This window comes from Oryzias latipes, chromosome 17 (assembly GCF_053564925.1).
Source record: "Oryzias latipes strain Hd-rR chromosome 17, Olatipes_Hd-rR_3.1".
Classification (NCBI taxonomy): Eukaryota; Metazoa; Chordata; class Actinopteri; order Beloniformes; family Adrianichthyidae; genus Oryzias; species Oryzias latipes.
Genome location: NC_136253.1, coordinates 31,831,016 through 31,857,434, shown reverse-complemented (window position 1 = coordinate 31,857,434; position 26,419 = coordinate 31,831,016). Strand labels below are relative to the sequence as shown.

At 40.6% G+C, this 26,419-nt stretch overlaps 2 protein-coding genes across 4 annotated transcripts; both read right to left on the bottom strand.

Moving 5' to 3' along the window:
• Positions 1-7,636: 7,636 nt before the first annotated feature.
• ube2v2 (ubiquitin-conjugating enzyme E2 variant 2) lies at positions 7,637-14,359 on the bottom strand. Its single transcript, XM_004079390.5, has 4 exons — positions 14,209-14,359; positions 8,830-8,978; positions 8,619-8,744; positions 7,637-8,495 (listed from the first exon to the last, which is right to left on the bottom strand). The coding sequence occupies exons 1-4, from the start codon at positions 14,222-14,224 to the stop codon at positions 8,349-8,351; spliced, it is 438 nt and encodes a 145-aa protein (XP_004079438.1). The 5' UTR covers positions 14,225-14,359; the 3' UTR covers positions 7,637-8,348.
• A 1,131-nt stretch (positions 14,360-15,490) lies between these two features.
• On the bottom strand, positions 15,491-24,815 carry mcm4 (minichromosome maintenance complex component 4). 3 transcript variants are annotated; one of them, XM_023965528.2, is made up of 17 exons: positions 24,681-24,815; positions 23,938-24,015; positions 23,699-23,857; positions 23,468-23,628; positions 23,287-23,388; positions 23,110-23,205; positions 22,898-22,993; positions 21,693-21,831; positions 21,378-21,598; positions 21,142-21,262; positions 19,973-20,232; positions 19,210-19,575; positions 18,988-19,115; positions 16,652-16,859; positions 16,341-16,569; positions 15,948-16,081; positions 15,491-15,865 (listed from the first exon to the last, which is right to left on the bottom strand). In XM_023965528.2, exons 2-17 carry the CDS (start codon positions 23,999-24,001, stop codon positions 15,770-15,772), a joined length of 2,580 nt encoding a protein of 859 aa, XP_023821296.1. In that variant the 5' UTR covers positions 24,002-24,015; positions 24,681-24,815; the 3' UTR covers positions 15,491-15,769. The 3 variants fall into 3 exon arrangements, with proteins under 3 accessions (XP_023821296.1, XP_023821297.1, XP_078790168.1); XM_023965529.2 differs by having other exon boundaries at positions 24,336-24,686; XM_078934042.1 differs by lacking the exon at positions 24,681-24,815 and adding an exon at positions 24,350-24,665.
• Between the last annotated feature and the right edge of the window lie 1,604 nt (positions 24,816-26,419).

The window sequence follows — 26,419 nt, the reverse complement described above, 5'->3', positions numbered from 1 at the left end:
GGATTAGTGCTCATACTGCTGGATGAGAAGTCACCGCTTGGCTGGTATACATGTGGGATTTGACTTGACTTCTCTTAACACACAGCCAATGGGAAGCCAAAAATCTTTTTCATTTAAGAGCAATTAAGTGGATCCCAGAATCACTGGCTCCAGCACGCCGCCGAGGATTTTTTTTTTCTTCCCCCTCGGTTTTATTACCCATTTCCTCTCCCCAGCGCCAGCAGAAGGAATGCTCACTTTTCTCTCACAAAGCCACATTTCCAGCGTCAGAATCACACAGGGACCACCATGATTAAGTGCAAGCCAGTGCTTCCCTAAACATGTGAAACATTATAGACCCCCCCCCCCTCCTCCTCCCAGTCCTCCTCCAAACACTGGAGAAGTGTTGTGTTCCAACATTTATGTGGAGTAATTAAAAACATCCAGCAGTAATTTAATAGTTCTCACCAAGCAGAGACATGAAGTCTACACGTTTTTTTCCTCCCTGTATAAATAACCCGGAATGCGGTGAATACACAGACGCTTTGGCCTTCTTTCCCCGGCTTTTTTTTTTTTTTTTTGCAACATTCTGTAAGAAGCCCTGTTCTGTGTCACTCTGACTCCAGATGAGGTTGTGCTCCTGAACTCATGTTCCAGGGAGCAAACACTTGTACATCATACTCCAGCATTAAATTGAAACTAAAAGCTTTGCTCTCACTCCAGACTGTCAGTGTGCAAGTCAGCGAGCAAAAAAAAAAGAACTTGCATCTGAATCCGGATGACTGTGTGGAGCGCATGTCAATAGAGCAGTGGGCACAGATGTGCGACTTCCATTTGCATCTTTGCTGCAAGAGTTCATTTATCCGAGCGTACGTTAAAAAACCAGCAGACACAATGTGCCCCCAAGTGTTGTCTGGGTTTAAATTAACTTAAGAAAAACATCATTTTTTAGCTTTTATTTTTTTGAAGCATCTTTCCCTTTTGGTTTCATTCAAATTTAAATTTAGCCAAATGTTTGCGCTCAAAGCAGGAAAGCTTCGTTTGCAGGATGATCACACATTACTCTCATCAACGACGATTTCTCCCTGGGCTGTTTGGTTTTTTGTTTTTGTTTTTTTATCAGATAGTTTTCTTCTTTTGAGATTTTGTGAAAACTCAAAGCTCTAATGGAGACAAATTCCCAGCTCACTTGCAAGCGGACAATGGTACAGTTAGTGACTGTGTACAGAGTGTATATGAGAACTGGACTAAGTGACACCTGGCGTTCCAAACAGGAAGTACCCACAGACGTCTATTAAGAAATAAACAGCTATGACTTTATATACACGATAAATAATTCTTGTTCTGCTACCTTTTCATAACGTGTTCCAGTTAATCCTCATCTTTTACATATTTTTTCTGTTGTGCAAGTTATTCAAGTGATAAAAGGACCAATTAGATGTCTCAATAAAAGTAGGTTCATTTGGCCAGAAGTTAATCATTTTTTTACAGTTAGCCAGCAAGGATAAACCCAGGAGGAGGAAGACCTGAGCACATTCCAAAGGTTTCAAAGTTAGAGTAAAATAATAAAATCTTAAGACTGACTACAGAAGATGCTCCAACACCAAACACAGAAAGAACCTTCCTTTAATAAAGAAGCTAAATTAGATAATTGCTGGCAGTTGTGACCAATTCAGGGAAGGCCGCAGCCAACCTGAACATGACAGAACCAAAGAACACGTCACTGGGGGGCGAACCACAACACATTCTCCATGGGTGACATCGCACTCTGAACAAGCGCATAAACTGACCAATCAGATGCCTCAATATAAGTATGTGGTTCCTGCTGACCCTTATGTCAAAGGTTCGAAACGTTTGAACCTTTGACATACCTTTGACACACCCTTACCCCTTTCAAGGGGTAAGGGTGTGGACTTCCAACAAGCGCGCTCCTGATTGACAAGGGTGGTTGCCATGGAAACGTTGACCCAGGCCAACTCGGAGGAATCACTGCTTAGTGACGTCGTCTGGCTCCAACATGGCGGCGTAAATGACTACATTCCATTGGAGCCACGGGGGATGTCCTGCTAACTTGGTCCTGTTCTCCTGTACAGTCAACGGAACAGATTGTTTACCTAGGGAACGGTGCCGTGGTCCACCTCAGCTCCCTGAATGAGAGCAATCCCAGCTAGCAAACTAACATCAATTTGGGCTCTGATTCTCTCTGGGAGGTCCTCATTGAGAACAGCTTTGTGCTTCTTGAGTAGAAAATCTAACGGCTCACAGCATTAATCCCAAAAATCTGCGATGCAAAGAAAAGCAGAAAATGTTTTGCAGGTTCATGTTGTGTAATGAGGAAGTGAAAGCCATAATCATTTGGGCCTGTAACATCTTTTTTGTGTTTGTTTCTGTTGATTTCTCCTCTCAGTTGATGCTCATTCCTGCAAATTCTGCTCCCGAACAAACAGGCCTTGTAATTGCGTGACACCAATTTGAACCGAGTTTGCTAACTCTCCTGGTGTGAAAACTTTTCAATTTAGATGTATTACTGAGCTCTTCTTGATGATGAGATGGGGGAAATGTCTGACAAACTCCTGGTTGGTGGTTCGATTCCTGTGCATTACAGTCAATAGGACATCGATGTGTGATTAATGTTGCGTAATTGTTGGTTAAGACTCGAAAAGTACAGTGTGAATACAACTGAAAAAGATGCAATAAGGTCAAATAGATCATCAGAAGATGATCAGTTTTTACCTCGTTAGAATCATTTTTGGATCAGAGGTCAGCTCCTTTACTATAAATTATTTCAACTCTTACTGTAGGTTATTTTTATTCAAACATTTCATTGAGGACTACTCTAAAAATACTGGGGTGTTTATGTTTTGGCAACGTTTAGAATAAACATGAGAATGATAGCAAATATGGCTGTCAAATCAATGAAGCTACATGAGTTCTGACTTTAATAAAGTTTTTATGATTTTATAAATACATATTTATGATTCACTACAATGAAATGAGGAAAAATTAATAATTCTAAATGCTGAGTTGGGACGGGATATCATTGCACAACTTTTTTGACCTAGATCAATAATAATATCAATAAAATATTTAAGCAAATTATGAAAAAATGTACTTTTAGACTATTTTTCTCTTACTTTTGAGAATTTTTTATATATCAATTATCTGTATTTATGGAACAGTTTTTCTGTTTTACAGATTCTGAACAAAAACTTAACATTTTCTACACATCCACCCATAAAATCCACCCATCATTTTCAAAAAACACGTGTGAAAAAACGCAAAAAACTGAAGATCCAAAATTATCTTTGTGATCATTTGTTGTCCCTTTTATCATAAGAGTTTATTTTTGCACAGAATCATCAAATTAAATGACTTAAAATAATCAAATTTAATTGACTTAATCCACAAAAGTGAAGAAAAAAAGTTGATCATGTAGTTGACCTCTGACCTTTTTAAAAAGTACCCATCTTGCCTCGAAATCTAACATTGTGGCCGGAACGCCGTTTGACAGACATTTAATTTCACGTTATTTGTACATTTCTGCAGTCATATTTTTTATCCTTAATGCTTGCCCAAAAGGTGCTTTAGAGCTGACAGACGCCGGAACTGTTATGAGAACCTTTTGTGGATCAGTACCAACAGTTGCAGCCATTTTAACAGACCATATGCAAGATTAATAAAAATAAAAATAAAAATAGCAATTTTTAACAAACTCATCTCTGTCATGTGGCAGAAATTGTTTTGTTTTTTTGTCATCTATGATAACCTGGTACCCTGAAACAAAACAGGATTTCTAATTCTCTTCTATTCTTCTATCACATTTTTTTTTAATTGTTTGTAATGAAAATCTCAAACAAGAATTTTCCCATGTTAGACTTCCAGAGCAGGTTGTTTGGGGGATTTTGAAGACTCGAGTGGGGGTTTTCTCGCGAAAACAGACGCTGCCTCTGGTCAGATGCCATAAAGGAGACAAAGCTTTTTACAGTATCAACAGACATGAGACACAATGGCCTTTTGGGGCAAAAGGTGAGAGCTCTGGGATCAGCGGCCTGGTTCCAGCATTCCGCCGGCAGATGAGACGTGTGCCGACACCCCCCTATCACCAAATTCCTTCTTTTTTAGTCTCTTCCAGCTCACAACCCTTTATTTCATACATTTTTTTGTGCTGCAGGGGTATAAAATAAAAAACGGCTTTAAGCTTCGAGGTCTTCAGCTGGATCTTTTTCTGAAGCTGGCCAGGTTTGAAGTTCACATGACTCAATGCAGTCGGGAGGATTTCCTGGGTACATTTAGATGAGACCTGAGAAAAAAATGTAGTCATCCCGAGCGCAGATTCTCTCTGCAAATGTATGCACTGAAAAAAAAAGAAATAAATAAAAAGGAAAAAGCCTTTGTAACCCGGGGCTGTGTATCTGACTGTGCGTCTTTGCAAACACAAACCACTTCTGATTTTGTATTCATAACTTCCAAAGTGGAGAGGAGGGAGGCAGAATAAACAGTTGGGCTGTGCACATATAGCGACCGAAAAAAGCAGAAACCCCAGCTTGTCTTGCAGAACTAAAATGCACTTCTTTTTTTTTTTTTTTTAAAGAAGGAAATATTTTGAGCAATGAATGAAATCAGAATGAAAAGACTGTTTACACTGTGACCTACTAAATGTGTGGCTGCAGAATCCCCTTCATAAAGGAGCCTGGAAGCCTCACAGCAGAACCCTAAACATGGGATGCATGAGGGTAGGGCGCCCTCTACTGGATGTGAGTTCACGGAATGATAGTTACAACAAATCAAAGGTCAGTTTAAATACACACAAAGATGTGTGCATTCTGATTCTAAGGTGTAATATTTTACTTCTACTTTTATTTTCTGCACATGTGGTTGAACCATTTCACAGAGAAGATAGGGTTCGGTTTCTTCGTGGCGTCTTGACAGACACACTAAGACGCAGTGACAGTGCTGCTTTTCAGGGGGCATTTTTGGAATCACGATCACGGCGGAGCGTTGGCCCCGCCTGTCAGAGTGGCGTGCACACTTCCACTCTGAGACAAACCGAGCTGCACTGAGTAAGGCGCCACTGAGGGGAAAATGCAAGCAGAAGGTCACACGAGTAGAAGGAGAGAGCTCATCCTTTTCAGAAGTCATCCCTCTGCGTCTGAGGCCGGGGGTCCTTACAGAGGAGACATTTTTCTTATTTAACACGCACTGCTAAGGCATTTGAGTATGCGGCCTGTGGAAACACCACGAAACGAAGAGATTATGGTTTAAGAAGTTCTTTGATCAGCTTTTTTTCTATGGGAAATGGGTCTGTTATTTATGGATTATAGGAGCATCTATAGAATATCTACATATTGAACCTGTTTTTACTTTTAAGTATCAACAAAATGTTGGATCTGGCAAAGAAGTAATGACTTCAGTAAACAGAGATCCTCCCGAGTTAACAGAAGTGACTCAGCAGCACCGCCTCATCCTTTTGCATCAATGTTCTCAGTGCTCCCAGTCTGCCGGCATGGTCTCCTGACTTGATTTTACCAGCTGGAATCTGAACGGAGGAAAGGATTTTACTAGAACGCATTATGGTGTTCAGGACACACTTCAATGAAAACAGTTTTTGTGAAATTTTTTTGATAATGCAAGATATATATTAAGAAAATTAAGCTAGAATTTGTGTTTCTAAGTATTTCTCTATTTAAATTGTTGTGAATCAGGAGCTGATGAAAAAATTCTGTTTGAAAAAGAGCTTATATTTGTAATGTAGAATATGCAGAGCGAGCCACCAGCTCCCTGCTCTGCTCCATTCTGATGCACCCACTTGAGGACTTTGAACATTTTTCTTTGTTTTTTCTCGTCTGAACGGCTGGATAGTTATGAAATTTGTTTGCCGTTTTTGTCACACTGGTAGATTGGGGTTGTGAGGTGGCTGTAAGATAGCAGTGTAAACCGAGAACTCTCACTTATGGGTGATGGGAAGGAGTTGCTCTGCTAAAATGGTATCGCCCACAACGCGGGAGGCAAATTTCTAATGAACTCCTGCCGCTCTGCAGAAACTGTCTCCTAGAAAACAACCTTGATTTTGCCTAAAAACAGCATAATCATAATTCAAAGACCACTGAGAACACCTTGATTGGAGTGGAATTCCCAAACTTTCCCATTTTATCCAACCATCTCGTGTCCAGGACTGAGTTTTCATTTGAAAATAAAATAGACTTAATATAAAAACTAGTTCACGAAATGTTTTTGGATTTACTAACATGATTAAAAATTAAAACAAAAGTAAAAATATTTTAAATTCAATTAGTTTTGGGAAGATGGTTGTTTTATTAGATATCATATTTACATCCTAGGACATACGTTTTCACCAAGGATTGTTCAAAGAATAAAAATGTAAGTTTTTTTTCATAGAAAGATGCAGTTTCACTTCTTGATTAGCTTTTTTTTTGTAGTTTTACACAAGGTGCTGTATAAAAACAAAAAGCCATTGAAATGGGAGAATTTAAAGAGACTGGAATAAACTGTGCTAAAATAAGTTTGTTAGAATTTGTCAAACTAAGTGGAAAACCCTGCTGACCCCCCCAGGTTTACATGTATTTCTGTGCTCAGAGGTTTACAGAAACAATCTAACATCGTAGGTTAAGCACCCAAAGTTAATTCCCTTTAAATGTTTATTTATACCGTATTTTCCGGACTATAAGTCGCACCGGAGTATAAGTCGCACCAGCCCAAAAATGCATTATAAAGTAGAAAAAAACACAGATAAGTCGCACTGGACTATAAGTCGCATTTTGACGGGAAATTTATTTGACAAAATCTGAGACCAAGAACTAATAAGTTCCACAACCTCACATGACCCAATCATAACAGACTGTTTATCTCATAAATTCACAGTAATTCTTTCTCATACTTATTTATTTATTCCTTTCATGAAGCATCATTGGCCAACTAATACTTTGTTTTCATCCTGTATTTGTAGAAACAGTTGTCATTTTTATTGCATTTCTGAATCTATGAAATCATTGGAAAATAGAATATTATGTTGTTAGCCTTCAAGATATTACTGTAAAAAAGAATGCTGATTCTCTGAGTCACTTAACTTACTCTTAACACTTAACATACTTCATACATCAAATTGACCCAGGAACATAATTTCTGTTCCTCACAAATGAATATAACAGGAGGGTTAACAATGTATTTATTTCAATTTATTTCTAATATAAGTCGCTGCGGAGTATAAGTCGCACCCCTTGCCAAACCATGAAAAAAAGGGCGACTTATAGTCCGGAAAATACGGTAGTTTTAGGAACAAGTGCCTTTTTCCTCTACTTAAGATGGCGAAATATTACATTTTTGTAATGTTAACCTTAAATTAAAATATTAAAAGACAAATGCCAATATGATGCTTTCTGTGCGGCCCAACAATTTACAAACACACAGGAAGTGCATCTAGTGTCAAAGGTCAAGCCTCAAAGGTCCGCCGCCTCCTCGTTTTCAAACTGTTGCTGTTGTAAATTACCAAGACCCACTGGCTCCAGGTCCACGACAGCCAGAAGGACCTCAGCCCCCCAGGCCTGAAGCCCAACACTGCAATGATGGATGCGTTCATACGTTACTGCCCTCTAGTGGGCAGACTGGCAGCTGCAGATAGAATCAAAAACTTCAAACTTCATTTGGGTGGATTTTTTTTTTCTTTTTGTTGCAGACAGTGATTTTAATTTGGAAAAAAAAATCACAATCTCATACACTTTTCATTTTCACTAGAAGTTAAATGCAAGGGTTTCAGAATAGAACAGGCTTCAAGGTCTGTTACATGTCAAAGAGCTGCAGAACAGAAAGGTACTGGTATGGTGTCATGAACAGATATATATTTATTTATATTTATTTAAAAAAAAAGTACTTTGTGACACTACTTTTAGACTACAGCCACAGTTTAGTATTTAGCAATCTGCATGATAATTTGATGAAACCGCTAAATTTTCTAACAATTCACAAAGAACTTCTCTCTGACTAAGTTTTAGTTACAGGACATGCCACCCCCCACCCCCACCCCCACGGACCTTGCTGTTTACTTCAGTGATTAGTCATCGAAACCTAAAACTATTGGAACACTGTACAACTTGTGCTGCATCATGCTTCCCTCTTTAAGCCAACTCAAGCGGAAACAGGTCAAAAATCAAACTGGTTCAGCGGATCGACTGTGGTTCTGTAGTCGGGACTATTCAGTGCTAAACTGCGGGGATTGCTTCTCTTTTCTGTGAGCTTGATAATAGGAGGGTCCGATCTTTGCTCCTGTAGACGAAACTTCTGATGTGTGACGTTGAGCCTCTGGATGATTTTGCACAATATTTATTTAAGACAGAGGGTCGACAAATCCGTTCCGATTAGGTGCTGAAAATCTGTCCTTCTGGCGGTTGTGGAAGCTTCATGTTTTCTTTGGACATCATTAGACGCCTCAGCTCTTGAAGAACAATTTTAATGCTATATGAATTCTGCCACTTTGCTAATATTGGTATGCTACGAGAATCCACCTGCGAAAGATTTAAAAAAAAAAGAAAAAAGGGAAACTAAATGAGTCACGGTGACACTGACAGCTATGGCTATGTTTACATTCATGAGTTGAAAGCGATCAGAATCGATGACCTTCTACTCACCATTCCGTTGGAATTATTTATCCCATTCATGCTAATTTTTGTAACAAATCTAACAGTGGGGGCTGTCTCGGGGTATCTAGGTCCACATTCCACTTTCAGGCTGTATATTCTGTTCTCATAGTTGGTCTGAAAAGACACAAACAGCAGCACGTTTTTAATGCATGCAGGTAAAACCCACGAGGACTGCAGGGGCGCCGCGCGCTCTGCTTACTCGTGCTGGTCCGATGATCATGCCCGTCCACCGCGTGAGGGTCATGTCGTCGTCATCCTCCAGGCCCCAGCTGACCGTGCCATCACCTTCGCCCTTCTGGCCTTCTTCCAGCTCTTCCAACAAACGAAAATTGCGTGGAACTTTAACTCCTGCAGACACAGAAAGACTCCTGTTTGCAAGACGGCCATAGAAAATCTTTTCCGTTCTGTTGAAACAGGGCTGCACGACACGAGGAAAACTTGCAATAATGGTGATCAACATTGCAATGACAATATAACTTGCAATACATAAAGAAATAGCAAAAAACCTAATTACATCATTTCCATATCAATGCAACCGTTAAAATTAGAGTCAACATAACTTAAATTATACTCCAAATGACCCTCGTCTACATAGGAGGTGAGCATCTGACGTCAAAGGGCTCCATCCGATTGGTCAAATGCATAAATGGATGTATTTGATTCGTTCAACACTCCAAGCTGTCATAAGACTGTTTTAGCACATTTAAGGTCATTTATTACAAATTTCGCTGACTTTAGCAATATGTGTATTGCACAGCTTGTTTACAAAGCCCTTTACGCCAGGAATAAACCCTGAAACGACATTTTTTTGTCATTTCTCTTCTAAAAGGTTCTATAGCACAGTGTTTTTCAACCAGTGTGCCGCGGCACACTAGTGTGCCGTGGGAGATGGTCAAGTGTGCCGTGAGAAATTGCCCTCATTAACTGATCTAAAAGCAATTATTACCATCTCCAGGAAATCAGCTCTTTGTTCATCCAAACAGGCCCTGATAAAACACTGAGGAGTTAGGAATATGAAATATCATAAAATTATTTTTTCTTTGTGTTTATATGATTCTATTAAAGACATTTTGATAAGAATAACGGGATACCGCGATTTAGCTGCAGCTATAACTGTGTAAGGAAAAGTCCCCCCCCCCCCTTTAACTGTCTCCACCAATCATTCTTGAAGGCTTAATCACATGTCATCAGTCTGACCAATCAGAAGCGGTTAAAGTATTCACTTCCTTGTTTCGATTTAGCGCAAAAAAGTCTCGCTGTTCTAACAAAAATACCAGCTAAAGCTCGTCTTTAGCGGTGTAGCTTTCCACAGAATCTGGTATCAGACTGGAACAAGTGAACAAAACCATGAAGCTCAAAGACGCTGGTCTTTCTGTGGTCGGCGGATTACGGGCACTACATCTCCCATGATGCAGTAAAGTGACTGTCTTAGCGCACAATGAGTCTCTCCTCTCAACGTCTTAAAACAGCGAACACACATCAAACAGTTTTTGAATCTTTTGACTTAATTTTTAATACATCTTTTAGAAAAAACAGCTGCAGCTTCCAGCGTTTTCTGCAACAATTATCACAAAAATGCATGTGAGATTGCAGAGCGGCTGTAGATCAATACAGACTGAGCTTTTTCTTTTTTTTTTATTTATCTATTTTTTTGGATGCTGGTGTGCCGCGGGATTTTTGTCAAGGTTAAAGTGTGCCGTGGCTCAAAAAAGGTTGAAAAACACTGCTATAGCAGGTTCGCACAACAAATCAAAAATGTATCGCGATATGTGCGATACACGTATCACAAAAGATGCCGTCAATGTTTACCTTCAATGTTTACACAAAAGCATAGACAGAGAAGCTAATGTTTTTTTAAAAAAGCCTAAGTATTAGGGTTGGGCGATGTCCCCTAAATTGGCAGTTGACGATGTTTGCAGTCAACCATCGGGATGGACGATGATATTGTCAGGGGGGAGGAGGCTATTTTTAATTTTTCGTTCTTATTTAATTGCTATCCATTATTTTACTTTATTACTTTATTTATTTTATTTCCCAAATAATGACTCATCCGCGATGATCCAATCTAAACTGAGGGAATGGACTTTAAAAAAAAAATCAAATAAACAAAATAGAAGAGAAGTGGTCCGGTCCTGCGTTTGATTAGACCGGTGGAGCGAGCGACCGTGTCTCTAGCAGAGCAGACGGACTTACAGTTTTGTGTTTTAGGGGAAGTAAGGATGCTTTGTTACGTGTCGGAGATTTAGGACTGTGATCCGTCCCGCAGCTCTACGTGAACGAGCAACCGGAATTTAGGAAAACCGGGTCTCCCGGTAAAAGTGTGTGTCGGGGCAGAGCTCGGAGCGCTAGCTAACGCAGTGTGTAAGCTTCGAAGCAAAAAGGCCGCTCAGTCCTTAGAAACGGTTCAAACAATCACGTGGATTTGTGTTTCCAGTCGTGTCTCGAAAAAATAAAGGCTGATGTTATTCCCAAATATTTACGTGCAGCCAAGATGCAGATTGCAGCGTTTCACGCATGGATTTATGTTCATGCTAATGTTGTTAGCCCGTGTTAGCATACTGCTAATCCTGGCTTCCGGCTCCGTTTTTCAACAGAAAAAGCACTGACCACACGGATTAAGATTAAAATGATGAGCGAACAGGCACGTCATAATAACCGAAAATTAATAAAAGCACGTTTAGGAGATCATCTTGTATAATACCGAGCAGACGTATCTATGTATGTAGCCGCTCGGCGGAATTAAGTTTCTCTTCCGTTTTTTAAAAACACTACTGCGCATGTGCGAATGATTTATTCCGACCGAAAGTGTGACCCATGTGAATGTTTTTTATAATCTGAAAAAGTTTTTCTGGGCCCATCTACACGGTTGGATTCTAATCCGACCAATAATCCTTATCAAGATATTTTGCACATGTAACCGAGGCTTATGGTGTCGACTCGCAGCGTGGCGGGGGCGTGGCATCACGTGATGTCAGTCACCCATCACGATGGACGATGGTATCGTCCATCGGCACAACCCTACTAAGTATGCATAGTTCTTAATTGTTGTCCATACTCGTTTGAGCCGGTACTGCCATAAAGGTAAATCGTCATTATTTGATCCGTTTCCCCGACATTCAAGTTCTTACCGTCTCTTATTGACTTAACTTGCAGTATCATTTATTTTTTTAAACTTTAAAGGAAACTGTTGCAATGAAATCGAAATGATGCTTTATTTGTTTATTGATTTGCTATTCGTTCATGTATCGTCGTAATATTGTTTACCAATATCCCAAGTTTTTCCTTATATCATGCTGCCCTGTTTTATGCTTTATTAAAATAGTTCCAGAAGCTTATTTTTATTACAAATATGAAAAGATTTTAAATGGATTTTTTTTACCATAAAACACCAACATGACTATTCATTTATTTTGAAATAAAAAAGCTATTCTCACAAATGCAGTTTGAGAGTTCAAGCTTGGACAAAAGCGGTCATGGGATGGACGGCTGTTCTTGTTTGGACTTGGGAGTCACCTTATGACTGATGGGATGACTGCCAAACTGGAGGCAACATCCTTTAAAAGCCATGCAGCGTCATGTGAATCAGCAGGTAAAAGATCACAGAACATTTGGACAAACCTGCATCAATGCAACTTATCGACAAGCCGAAGGAAATTGATGTGTCATTTAAAATGTGCAGGTAATTTCTGCAACAAATGCTTGAAAAGGAAGAAAATGTGCTCAATTTATGACAAAAATACTATTTTAAATGTGCTGCGTTTATTGTAGGATCATTTTAATAACTAATGAAGTCCTGCTGAGATTTTAATGTCAATATAAAAACCACTTCCTAAACCGAGAGTCTGTTAACGCCAGATGACAACATTTTTATCTAAATCTAAAGCAAAATCGACCCATAAACGAATTCTGTCGTAGTATTTATTCTAGGGAGCCTGAATAAGAAGTTTTGGAATATTAAAGCCAACTACATACCACAGTTAAAGTCTATTAATTTCAAATTCTTGATAATAAAAGTGACTAAAACATCTGTCTAATCCCTGAAAACAAATTCTAAAAGGCTTTGAAATGAGAAATCCAAGCTTCTATTAAAAGTTTCACGATTAAATAATTTAATCTTGTCCTTTTTAGGCCGTTATTGAATAAAATATAAAAAGAAATGTGTTTCAATGGGTTTAAATAAGGCATATTGTGTTGGCCAAACAAAAATATCTAAATTATTCAGCTTTCCTAAATCATTTTTACTAGTAAAAAATTAATTTCTTGACATATTTTTGTTCAAAAACTCACACCGTTCGTCCTGGTGCTATAAAAGAGCATTTAGACACTTTTCCCAGCTAATTCGTATAAAAGCCAGGAGTCTGTAGCTTTAGTTCTACTTTCTTGTTTGTCCAAGATCCTATTTTGTTTTTGTTTTTAAACAGAAGAAGTTCAGAAAAATGACCATTTAAGAGGAAACCTGCTTCCAACCATTAAAAGAAGCAGCAAACTAAAAGGGGCAGACTCTGCATGAGGTTAACAGGCTAAGAAAGAAGTTTTCATTCACAGGCTGAACATGTCTCAAGTCGAAACTCGAAACCGCCTGAACAAGTCCTGCTTTATCCTCAGGTAGTTTCTGTACAAACTACTTCCTGGGTCGACAGTTTTCACATTTCTCCTTCATATAAACTTGTCTGAAATGTCAAACCAAAGATTCTCAAGTACCTATAGCAGCTCTCTTGGTAGCCATAAAATATATATATATATAAAAAAACCATTTTATTAAGTACATTTCCTGCTGAAAGCTATAAAAAGACGTGGGCTCCGGCTATTTACTGAACCACAGCATCATCACGCCAAAAACAGAAGCGGTAAAAATGGGTCCATTCCTAAAAAGGCACACCCAGCAACGCAACAGCGAAACGTTTAGGGAAGATTGTGCTATTTTTAACTCCTTAATCAAACATTTTTTGGACAAACACTGAATATCGACGCTAATTTAAAGCTCCCGGTTTACATTTGGGCATTGTGACGCGCGTGCAGGCAGCAGGACCACAGAGGGACTTGGCCTTTTTCTACACATGAAATAAAATTGCATCAATAAATCACTGCATCAAACCATTTCTCTGAGGTGTCCAGACACGAAGCAGCGATTGCTAAACTGAAACGAGATCATCGACCTGCTGGGCTGCCGTGCTGGAATATTCTAGTCGCCAAACTAGCAAGAATAGTCCGTTTGTGGCTAAATTCAGAACTTGTGAAGGAAACGTTTGCACAAACTGTTGTGCAAAAAAAAAGGAAAAAAAAGCGCACAGAAAAAGTACAACTACACACGCAGCGACGCAACGTGTTTTATGCTTGAGACCTTAATACTGGAGCAGATGTATCTGGGCCCAGCTATTTGCTGGGCTCTTAGCAGAGTTAGCCTCACGACACGCACGGTTCCCGAAGATGGAAACATCACAGATTTACGACAGAGATGGATTTTCCTAAACGGTCTGGCTGAATAAATCGCTGCGTTTGTTGGATTTTACAAAAGCAGAATGGACGTCTGACCGACGGTTTGTCCGCCCCGTAGATGTTCGTGTGAAAGCACTCAAACCTGAGGAGGCCGCCATCTTCTCCAGCCGAGTCCAGAAGCACACAGATGTGTGACGTCAGAACGTAAGAAAACGACGGAGGAGCGTAAAAAAAGTATTTTATGTAAAAATAAAATTAAAATGTCACATTGCTTTCTTCTATTTAAATAAAAACACACTTTATTTTTTTTTTAAACAAGAAAATAAATGTTTAATAAAAACGGGACATGCGATTTAAGGCAAAGTGATTTTTTTCTTTTTACAAAAAATCAAATAAAAAATAATAAAGCAAAAAAAAAACTAAACTTTAATTTTAACCCTTTTTTCCCGCCCCCCTCCACACCCTGAATTTTAAATGGCTGCAGTTCCTTAAAAGACCACAAGGGGGTAGTGGCACAGACTTCGATTTACGTGTTAAAAGGTCATATTTAAACAAAACAAGTAACATCTACAATTCGGTTTCAAAAACTATTCTTTAACCCTTCCACTTCAGGTTTCCTTTTGGCTATTCAGAATACAATGATTGGAATCAAAGATTCAGGTAAGATTATGTCAATTATTTAAAGAGAGAAATCGATTCTGTCAATTATAACCATAGATATGATATTTGATACATAAAAACTTGATATTTTCTAATATCTTCTTGGTGCATTGAAATAAAAATGGTGATTTCTTTGATAACTTTAAAAAAAAAAATCATGTTGATTTGTAGATAGAATGAGCTTTTATGTGGTTAAAAATAAAACCAAAAAATATTTTTTATGTCTGGAACATTTCTACAGGGTCAAATGTGTGCAGGGTGTTTTTGTTTTTGCACAGATGTCTAAAGAAATCAAAATTCCTGTCAACAGTTTCTTACTCATGTCAATAATGGTTATTTTAAAATAGCGTTTAAAGGTGATGGATTTTAATTGGCAACAAAGTAAAACCAATGGAATAAATATCAATTAGTGTTATTACAATTAAGAGGATTAAAAAAAAGAAAAAAATGATATAGGAACTGCAGTTCACTTGCAAAAAATACAAACTTTCTGTGACTAGTACTTATAAGTATTTCCCCAAATTTCGTGTTCTTATTATGAACCTCTAAAAAAAAGGAAAACCTTTTTTTTGATCTAAAACAAAATAAAACAGAGAAAGCAGCTGGATTTTTTAGAGTTTTGAGACAAAATACGAAAAATAAAAGTGATTGAGTGAGTTGAAGTGTTCACATTAAACAACCTGAACGGATGTGTCGTCATTATGACAAAAGAAAAGTCAGGAAATGAGACGGATTCAAAAAACAGAAAGACAGAAAGAAAGAAATGCCAGTGAAACTTTTTATTTTTTTTTAGGATGCATCCATTACTACAATCTTCTGTTGCAATACTAAGCAGTCCATAACATAAATGTAGCATTTTTGGGAGCACACAGCAGCAAAATAAAGAAGCAGTTAAATACCAACTCTAACAGGAATCCAGATCTTCTCCAAAGTTTCATCTCTGATAATAATCCTCCCCAGAAAACATTTATGATACACTTTACAACCTGCCGGAGGACCGGGATTCAGGTCTGGATGAAGAATCCAGGACCGTACCACAGGCCTCAGGCCAGCAGACGGACGGTCTTCCCCGTGACGGTGAGATAATCCTCGTCTGCCAGAGCGCGCAGAGCCTCGTCGAACAGCTCCTTGGTGATGGCCTGAAACAGGAAGTGACAGACGATGCTTCAAAAGCACAGAGGAAGATCACGGAAGCATCTACAGACACGAAGAGGTTCTCACAGTCTCCGACTGTCCTCGGAGGTCTTCCAGCAGCTGCTGGTATTTCATGGCCGGCGTCTTTCCTTTGGCTTGGATCAGCTTTTTCAAAGCTTGGGCCACTTCTTCCTTGCGTTTGCGAGCGGTGGCGCTCATACCTGCAACCAGAGACAAGAGATGAGGAGGGAACTTAGAACTCGGCAGGTTTATGTAAAAAAAAAAAAAAAAAAAATTGTAAATATAATCACCACAAGAAATCAGCTCATCAGATGAGAAATGGATAAAAATAAAAACTCAAATTTTGATATTTTCTTACTGTGTTTGCTCTGTTGCTTCAGGAAAAACCTCGATTAAATGATTGATTCGGAACTTAAGAGGATCATTTGGGTTTCGTTCAGGGGCGGGACTTCCTTTTACCTGTCGTCAGGATGGAGATGTCGACGAATCCCGTCCTGGGGTCGGTGGCCGACTGCTTGAGGGCCTCCCTGTGGAGCCGCTTGGCCTCCTCCACGTCAATGGTCTCCACCTTCTCCGAGAAGCGCACCTTGGCGTGAGCCTCCGCCAGCCGGATCAGCGACTCCAGCTGTCTCGGGTAGGCGGACACCATGCCGCGTCCGCTGCCGATCTTCCTCATGTCGACGTAGGCCTGAGGAAAACGGCGGCAGAGCTCAGCGTGAGCGGGGCGCGTTTGCGTTCTCGTCGTCACGCGTGGAGTGACGGAAGCAGACCTCGATCAGGGCCTGGCTGGCCTCCTCGCTCAGTCTCGGGCTGATGTAGGTCCGGGCGTACGCGATGTAATCCTTCAACACGGCCATGTCCAGAAACTCCTCCTCCATCTGCTCCTCGCTCTGGTAGTACAGGGACACCAGGTGGTGGGCCAGCCTGCGATCGTACGCCTCGTCTTGGGGATCCAGCATCAGGAAGATGAGGTCGAACCTGGAAGGGCGGGAGAGCCGCCGTTAGGAGCTCATAAGGCCAACGTGGCCCTAAACTGATTTAAACGACAACGCTCAGTTGATCAATCTTTACGCATAGCCACAGAATTAGCACAAAAGCTAAACTCCAAACAAATAGGCAGACAACGTTGGACAGTTTAGCAAACAATGACAAGCAAAAGGTATAAAGGTCATACAAACAAAACATGCAACATTTACATTTTTTAGTTGATTTTAACTGCTAATTTATTCTATTATTTTTAGTATAGGCTATTTTATGTATTTATTTTCATTTATGCATCTTATTATCAATTTTATGTTTTTATGTACATCTTATGTTTTTAATTATAGTATCTCATCGTGATTTTAGCCCCAGTGTTTCTTGTGGGGATCTTTTCCTCCAGGGCTTGCCGGCTTGGTCAGCGGTTGTTGCTGCAGTTCTTGCCCTTGCTGGGGCAGCTGGAGACTAACATTGCAGCTTCACGGCTGTGAAGTGGTGCCCACCGGTGTGGGTGGGCGCTGTGGCGATCTTCCAATGGCCAGGCTGGCTCCTGGTATGAAAGGATTCCCAAATACTGTTTCCTCACAGCAGATCCAAGCCTTACTTGTTTGTTTGCTTATTTATTTATTTATTTAAAGTTGAATAGTCATTATTCTGTGTACGTGGGGGCCATGGGTCATGTGTTTTAACGGAGGGGAGTGGGAAGGGTGGTTTGGGTTTTTACTGTAATATTGTGTGTTTTCTGTTTTTAATGTTAAAGCGCTTCGAGCTGCACAAAATGCATGAGAAGCGCTATTTTATAAATAAAGTTTGATTTGATTTGATAAAGACAAAAAAAAAACACACGCTAAAACACAGGTAGTTGCCCTGTTCAGAAAACGACAAACTACAAAAAAAAAAACTCTAAATTTTAAATTTTCCATCTATGTACAAAATAAATAGGCTTATTGTGAAAAGCAGGTTTTAAAAGCAAATCAGACTTTTTCCCTTTAAATTAAATGGATAAATTTGGATGAATGTATAAGATTACAGCACTATAAAGAGTCACTTGTCCTTCAACCTGAGTGTTTGCAGCTGCACACCGAGCTCCAACAGCAGAATGAAATCTGTTCCAAGCTCTTTTCCAGGGACCGACCGACCGACCCCGTGTGCCGGTTGATGAAGAATAGGAATCTTTCGCCCAAATATGGGCATGGGCATCGTTTTTACACCCCTCTCCAAGAATTCTGGTTATGGAAATTTTGTGTCCGTGTGCAGAAGTCGTGTGAGATAAGTCTTCCATGTATAGAGATATCAGTAAATGTGCAGACTGTTTGTCGGTTTGTGTGTGAAAACTAAGTCATGCAATACCCCCCCCCCATGTTTATTAGAAATCAAGCTTAGCCTCAAATACAAAAGGAGTTTATGCAAATATACACCAGAAGATCCTGTTGTAACAGTAAAATCTGTCCGACACACGAGGCCCTCCGCTCTGATCTGCTTCCTCAGCAAATTATAAAAGAAAAATAGAGACAGGATAAGGCTCATTAGCAGCTACATCCACGGTTAGGGGTCTAACGCTGAACACTCGCACCTTTATGGACTTTAGAAGGAAGTAAAACTCCATTTCAATCAACTTCACAGTGAGAATGATGATTGCTTGACGGCAATTCTTAATAATATATAAATATATTTTTAATTTATTTATTCTCCCCACGCGTCCCTGGTACTGGGCAGCCCTGCTCTGAAAACGTACCCGACTTTGTTTTTGAAGCCTTTTCCTAGTTTCTGATGCGATTAGGCCGCCTGTCCACACCAGCTTTGCACTACATTTGGTCCTGCATCTTTGTACGTCACACAACACTCCGTGCCAATCCCTTTTTCCATTAATGGTGGAAGAAAAAGCCCATTTAAAACTTTAAAGGGAGACTTGCCATAAAAAAAACAGCTGATCATTTTATATTCACAGAACGTGTTACTATAGTGATTCTTTTTAATCAGTGGCCTTAAAATGACTAAAATAAATAAATTCATTTGCTGGTTAAAGAAGATCTGAAATGTTTAAAGTTTGATCCCTTAAGTTGAATAATTCTAGAAAGTCGTGGTCATCAAAAGAAATTTAAGCTGACGTCTGGGGGCGGAGCTTCACCTGGACAGCAGAGTGTGAGGCAGCTGGATGTTTTCGATGGTGGTCTTTTTGGGGTTCCACTGAGACTCCACGGGGTTCGCCGCCGCCAGCACAGCAGTGCGAGCGTTCAGCTGGCAGATGATTCCGGCCTTTAAAAGGGAAGGAAAAAAAACAAAAAACATGTAAACAGCTTCTGATCCCAACACCCCGGAGAATCCAAACATGTTGCAAAACCAGCCGTACCTTGGCGATGGAGAGGGTCTGCTGCTCCATCACCTCGTGCAGCACCGAGCGCGTGTTGTCGCTCATCTTGTCAAATTCGTCAATGCAGCAGATGCCGTTGTCGCTGAGCACCAGGGCTCCAGTCTGCAGGACCAGCTGCCGGGTCTCCGGGTCCTTCATCACGTATGCGGTGAGGCCCACGGCGCTGGAGCCCTTCCCCGACGTGTACTGGCCTCGGGGCACCAGGTTGTAGACGTACTGCAGCAGCTGGGACTTGCTGGTGCCGGGGTCTCCACACAGGAGGATGTTGACCTCAGCACGGAAGTTTCCACGGCCGGTCTGGCTGAAGTCCTTCCGAGTGCCGCCGAAGAGCTGCAGCAGGATGCCCTGCAAGCCCGAGCAGCCGAGAACAAGCTTAGAAAAGTCACACCAACAAATGAAAAAAATCCTATTTTCTTTCTTTTTTTGGCAATTTTTTTTTAATACAACCAAATGAATTTTTAGCTAAGAAAGCACCGGTAAGTCAAAAAAGGTCAAATTAAAAGTTGCATCAGCTATTTCGTTTGTAAACCCAAGCAGGCTTAAGGTAAACGCCGACACAATGACTGTCGAGTAAAACTGCAAGCTGGAAACAGTTTCGGGATGTTTTTCCTTTAAATCTTTTAGGAGACGGACTGTTTTTGGTCATGTTTTCCCTCCAGCTCCATCTGGTTACTGTGTTTCCATGCACAACCGGAGATCCAATCACCTCATTCCTCAAGTCGTAGCGCTTCCCTCCCCTCACCTTCTTGATGTCCTCGTGTTCGTAGATGCTGGGCGCCAGAGCCGAGGCGAGGCGTTCGTAGACGTCGGGCTTGGCTGCCAGCTCCTTCAGGGTCTGCACGCGATCCTCCGTGAAGAGCTTCTGCTCCCCGTCCTGGTCCAAACCGTGGAGGCGCTTCTCGTCAGTCTTGCGGAAGTGGATGGCGTCGATGTGGGTCTTGTAGACCGACCTCACGTTGCTCTGTCGGGGGTGGACGCGCATGGGGACCGCTCTGTAGATGCCTGCAGGGTGCAGTGTGTTCAAACGTCCCTCATTGTAATAAAAACAATGTACTTTACCGTAAATATTAAGGTCCTTTAAATAAATCAGATAGAAACGCATCACTAAGATTTTAGAAATACTACAAGAAAATCTTGTTTACTTCATATTTCCTCCCTTTAAAGTGTTTTTTTAAGAGAAATACCTTAAAAAATTAGAGTTGCGAGCTGCATTGGTTTATTTTTTTTAAATAAACCTTCTATGTTTTTTTATCTTCAGAACACAGTGGATTCATAAATAGTCGTCGCTGAACACGTATATCAATTAAATTTTCACTTTTTGAAATCGATGATGTCCTATTTGCTGTTAAAGATTTGTAAAAAAATATATATATATATATTTTTTAAATTCAAGATGGCACCTTCTTCCTGGGGTCAAAGGTCAACAAAAATTGATTTCTGGTTGTCGACTTAACCTGGCAGTGTGTTTGTGTGTGTGGAAATTCCTTTTCATCACTTGAACAAAAGTTTTATTTTTCCATATTGTGTGAAAATTGCAAAATTTCACACTTTGCCACATCAATGGCCGCCAAGCTGTAGGTCCTGTGGCCATCCCATAACTTGACAACTTCCTTTGGATATCCCTGACACGTGTGTTTTGGTTTTATTAGGGCATTTAAATAAAATAAAAATAAATAGATACTTCGACAGACTGGCGACCTGTCCAGGACGCCCCCTGCCTTCACCCACAATTGGCCGGGATAGGCTCCAGCAGCCCCGTGACCCCAAAAGGGACAAACGGATGAAGATGAATGAATGGGGAAAAAAAAATAGAATAAATAGATTTTGGGCCTATTGCTTTTCTCCCGCTTGTGATGTCAATCATTTTTAGGGAGTGAGGAGGTGAAGGGAGTTCCTTCTATCTGGACCTACCAGTGATGTTGACTCTGTCTCCTGGCTGCACTTTATCCACCAAATCATTGTGGGCGTAGAGGATGGTGGTGTGGGGCGTCTGACCGGCGGGCATGTCTTCGGGAGACTCTTGAATTTTGATCTGTGAAAGCGAAGGAAACGAACAGATGCCGTGACCTCAACACCGATTACAATCCCACACATTTTGGGAGATGGGGGGCCGCAATCTGCTCGGCAACCGGGGTCACCGAACTCACCATCTGTTTGTCTGAGAAGACCGAGCGGTTGTGCACCAGCGTCATGCTGTGGGTGTTGTTGCAGTTGCGACACACGGCTGGCTCGGCGATGCGGCCGCGATCCACCTCCACGCGGGCGCTGAAGGCGCACACCTGGCACTGGAAGAACGCCTCCTGCATCTCTGGGATGAGCTGCGAAGTGCGGATCACCATGCCGCCGAGGGTGATCAGCTGATCGATGTCTGAGGAGGAAACAAGCGGCTTTTAAACTCCGGGCCAGGGGGGGGGGGGGGGGGGGGGGGGGGGGGCTCTGCACATGGATCCGCTGTTCCGTACCTTCGGGGTTCAGGTTTCTCATGTTTTTGGTTTTTAGGGCGTTGTACGGCCGCACTTGGATCTGGTACTCGAGGACAGAGTCTGGAAAACGCTCAAAGAAGAGCTCGTTTACGGCCATGTCGAAGGTCGGGATGACTTCCTGTGGGAAACAGAATCAGTCGTGACCATTGCTGCCAAATCAAACAAAAAAAAAAAAAGACAAGAAAGTATATCATTTTTATACTTTTGGATCAAAATGTTGTAATAAACATACAGAACAGTGAATTCCAATCACCGGACCATGGACCGATTCTCAAATCTGATTCTGAAGGAAGTTTTATTTTGAAAAACAGCGGGATTCTCTCCACCGCATCCGACTCTTTAGTCACACACGTATCAAGCCTTTCGGTCACGTGTTGAAAACCCATCCGCTACTTTCTTAAAGCTGCTGCGCCGACCGCCAAAACATATTTGGAGAGTTTGTTTTGGCAGAAAAGAGCCTTCCCCTTCAAAATAAAAGTAAGTCTCATTTACCAGGAGTCTTTACTCCAAATATGGATTTGTTGTGACAGTTGTTCACACAGACCACAGTTAATAATGCAGAATATTCAACAACTGGCTTTCTAATGTTACAAGGAAGCTGCTCATAAAGTCGTTTAAACTACAAATTCCCATGAATTATTATATTTAGAGAATATCAGTTTTAGTGACCCTTTTATTTGGTTTTATCAGTTCCACCTAAATAATATGAGGCTAAAGTTGGCGTCTGATTTTTTGGCTTCCACTTTGTCAGTTATGGGATCATCTGGATCCCATTTTAATGTTTCCTACTTGAAATCTAAATAAAGTCTAAAGCAGCTGCACTTATTTTACAGAGGGTGAAGATAAACTTTGCCCTCAAAAGTTAAAGTAATTTATAAAAAAATAAATAAAATAAAAGCCCCTTTGGCCTCGTACAGGCCAGTCCGTTAAAAAATTGTCTGACATTAAAGAGGTCTGTGGCCTGAAATAGGTTGGAGACCACTGATCTACAGGAGAAGGAGTGAAATTTAGTCACTAATCTAGTGAGCGTCGATGTGTACTAGTTTTCTGCAGAGACTTCTGAGGACACTGGACATTGGAACTGTAGATGTGGACATCCGAAAAAGGGCAAATTCCTGCCATGCGCAGTGATGAGTGAATTCAGCCAAAGCTTAAATGGTGTTTAATTGTGTTTGAGACTCTACCTGTGGGTAACAGATGAGCTGCCGGTACAGTTCTGCATCGAAGGACTGGACGTGGCGACAGTTCACATTCAGGACCGGATCCCCGACCACACTGATCTGAGAGGGGGGGAAAAAGGCAACAACTCTGGTCACAAATAAAAGAATAAAACACGAGTGAAGCGTCGCAAAAACTGTGGCTTAAAAGCAGAAACGAATGGCGGCGACGGCTGCACCTCTTCCAGCTTCTGCATGTACAGCGGCTCGTTGAGGTCCAGACCGGCATTCTCGTCCTCGGTGGAAGTCGGATCGATAAACCTCTGCAGAAACCTCTGAAAAAAACCACAGAAATGTTACCTTTGACTGGAGTGAAAGCAGGATGGACACAGCTCATCTGGTGACACAGTCCATACCTGGAACTTCTCTTTGCACGTCCCAACATTGACGTCTGTCCCCCAAATGACCAGATTCTGCCCGGCACTCGGCTCGCTGGCGACTGCGTTATCGGCGCTCGGCTAGAAGACGACAACCACGTCAACTTTTGTTCTTTTCCACTGAGTCCGACATTGGATGAGCCTGCGCTCGTCCGCTGACCTGGTCAGAGTGGAGATCCACTTGGGGGGCCTTTCTGACTGATCCCAGATCCGGGCGCTGCCTGGCTGGCGTGCCACGCACTCCGCTGCGAGGAGTGCCTTCCACCCGGGAGCTGGGGGTCCCGTACACAAGAGGGGAGCTGATGTCCACTTCATTCGGCCCTATGAACATCACTACTGTGACTGGCAAGGCCCTCTTTTAAATCAAGTAACACAAAACCAGAACAAGTACCTGAAGGTCGAGGGCTGGAGAACAGAGACGTGTCCTGAGGTGCCGCCGGACTGAGCAAGTCTGTCGCCGGGGAGGTTGGCATCGGCATCAGATCCCCGGCAGACGAGTCCTGGCCCCGGCGCCTCTGTGAGGGGGGAGAGGTGGGATCCTCGCTATTCGCTGGTGTGGAGGAAAAAAAAAAGTATTTTTAAAAGAACCAGAGCGACCGAGACGATCAGAGCCGAGCGAAGCAGACATACGTGTGGGCGGGTTGGCGTTTCTTCCACGTTTACGGCCTCCGGGGGTTGATGCTGGCGAAGACATCGTTGCAGGAATATCTGCAGATTGACAAAAGTCAAAACCGACTTAAGATGGTTTGTAGAGGAAAGTGATAAATGGTGATTCAGTTGTACAAATATGAGAGTAAAAACACGGGAAATATTTAGATATACAGGTATGTGCACTTTAAAAAAAATGAGTATGTGATTTTTTTTGCATCCTGTTTACTGCAAAACATTTTCTTGGTGGTCAAATAAAAATTAAGCAAGCAGCAACTTTAGTCTTTTTCGCGGTTATATCCCTCTCCATACACGTACAGTAGATTTTCAGGAGCAAAATTCGTTTCTGAAAACGTTTAGTGTCCATCAGCCCCGTTTACCTCAAAACTCTTACGTATTTATTCAGAAAATGCAGGTTAAGCGTCACTCGTCGTAGCAGTTGGATTTTGTCACGTTTAGAGCATCTTCTGTCTTTTTAAATGTACAAACACGCAGATTTGAGAAGTATTATTTCAGCCACCATTTGACATGCGGCTCTCTATAATTCAGACAAACAAAGGCGGCGCTCAGTCGACATCGTGTTTTGCTAACTTCACCACCAAAGTATGTCAATAAAAACAGTCATCGATGTTTAAAGGAAACCCCAATCAGTTCCTTCTGTCGTAGATGCATAAAGAGCGGCAGGATTTACATTAACCGGGTTGATAAAAGCAGGACTTTCTTACCTCTTCTTCAATGCACGACAAGAGCTGCAGATCTGGCGCGAAATTGCGGATGACGTCGATTTCGCGGGTAACTTTTGGCCAATGAAAAGTACGAAGCGCAAACTTTCTTCCGGGAGGCCCCTCCACTTTGACGGGGGGGATTTGTTAAAACTTCATCCGCATTCATTTATTTAAAGGCACACAGGTTCCTCAAATTACGGAGAATGGCATCTATAATAATTTAAAAACATTTTTTCTTTAAATATTTGTAAAGGTAAAAAACATTTTTGTCTAATCGACTGAGCTTTTTTGTGCCTTTTCTCCCTCCGTTTATGTGGTTATAACCCACAGGAAGCTGCCGTTTCAGCCACAAAATAGTAAAAAAAAAAACATTTTTTAATAAAAATAAATAAAATAAATCAATAAAAAGTCCTTATAATTAAACATCGATTTACAAGAATTAAAATGTTTCAAATATGATGTTTCTATTTTATATATTTCCATTGTTGCAGTGAAAACTATTGTTTAAAAAAAGTAACGGTTAATGAATACCCACAAAAATTAGTAATTATAACAATTACATATTTAAGACATTTTCCCCCTAAAAAAGATAAAATCTATGTTTATTTTTTTATGTAAAACTGCATAAATCTATTGCAGTTGCTAATTCTAACCACTAGGTGGTGCGTCTTTCACAGGAAAGTGGACCTCCACAGAGGAAAAGTACTGCAAACTGCCTAAAAGGAAAAAATGGGAAACATTTCCGAGAAGTATCTGATGGAAGACACTCAAACAGACTGCATTGTTGACAGCAGATCGGTAGACCAAAATCATGTTAAAGCCCAACTTCTGTCATTTAAATTGACTGTAAGTAAGCAAATAAAAGAGAATGAGTTTGTTTGTAGTTGCTTTGCTGTGTGAAAACACATATTTGAGCTGTTATATTTTATATTCATTTCTTTTTATTTTTTAGTTTTTTTTTTACAAACTCTGTACTCTAAAATTATCAGAATAACATTCCTATAAAGTAGCTTTAATTGTAAAGGTATGTGTCTGAATGGATTAAATGCTCTATGGTAGACTGATTATAAAATGCCCGTTTTACAGCTTGCATAGTATTGAAATTGCATTATTTATTATGTCATGAAGTTGTGTGCATTTTCCTGTCTAGACCAATAAAGTTTATCTTATCACAACATGTAAACAATTTATTTTTACAAAAAAAAAAAAAAAATTAAATTAGGGCTATATGGGAAATAGACGTGCTTACATAATATAAATAGCAAACATTTACATTTTAAAGTAAAAACAATTGTTGTAGTAGATTTAGGGGATGTCATCTGGACTTGGTTTAAAAGTTAGAAGACGTTTCCTACTACAATGGAACCAACCTGGATGAATGAGTCTTCATAGATAAAAACAATTATGATAAAATACATATTTAACGCATTTTACACATCATCCTTTTACATTGGTGGAATATTTTAAAATTTGTGCTGGTTTTATTTTGGGTTTTTCTTATAACGTTTTTGGTGCAAACATTACTATTAACGTGATATTTGCATTAGTCAAATGACAAATCCTTGATGCGGCGCTGCAGAACGTAAACAAAACCATAAATTTGTGAGGAATCTAACTACAAATATTTTTATATACGAGTTATATTTGTTTGGCTGCATCTAAACATCAGTCTTGTATATAGACTGTATTTAGGCATATTTTGAACATTTTTATTTGAAAATATCATGACTTCACACAAT

Bases quoted from the DNA above. Each gene is read 5' to 3' on its own strand.
- ube2v2 (XM_004079390.5), bottom strand. The intron at 8,745-8,829 runs GTAAGCAGAGCG...GTGTCTTTTCAG, and splicing joins TGATCATCGGACCAGCACGA to ACCAACTATGAGAACAGAAT. The intron at 8,496-8,618 runs GTGAGTAGAAGG...AATCTTTCGCAG, and splicing joins TAAATAATTCCAACGGAATG to GTGGATTCTCGTAGCATACC.
- mcm4 (XM_023965528.2), bottom strand. From the start codon at position 24,001: ATGTCTTCGCCAGCATCAACCCCCGGAGGCCGTAAACGTGGAAGAAAC. The intron at 21,832-22,897 runs GTAGAGTCTCAA...TGTTTCCCACAG, and splicing joins AGCTCATCTGTTACCCACAG to GAAGTCATCCCGACCTTCGA. The intron at 15,866-15,947 runs GTGAGAACCTCT...TTCCTGTTTCAG, and splicing joins TCCGAGGACAGTCGGAGACT to GCCATCACCAAGGAGCTGTT.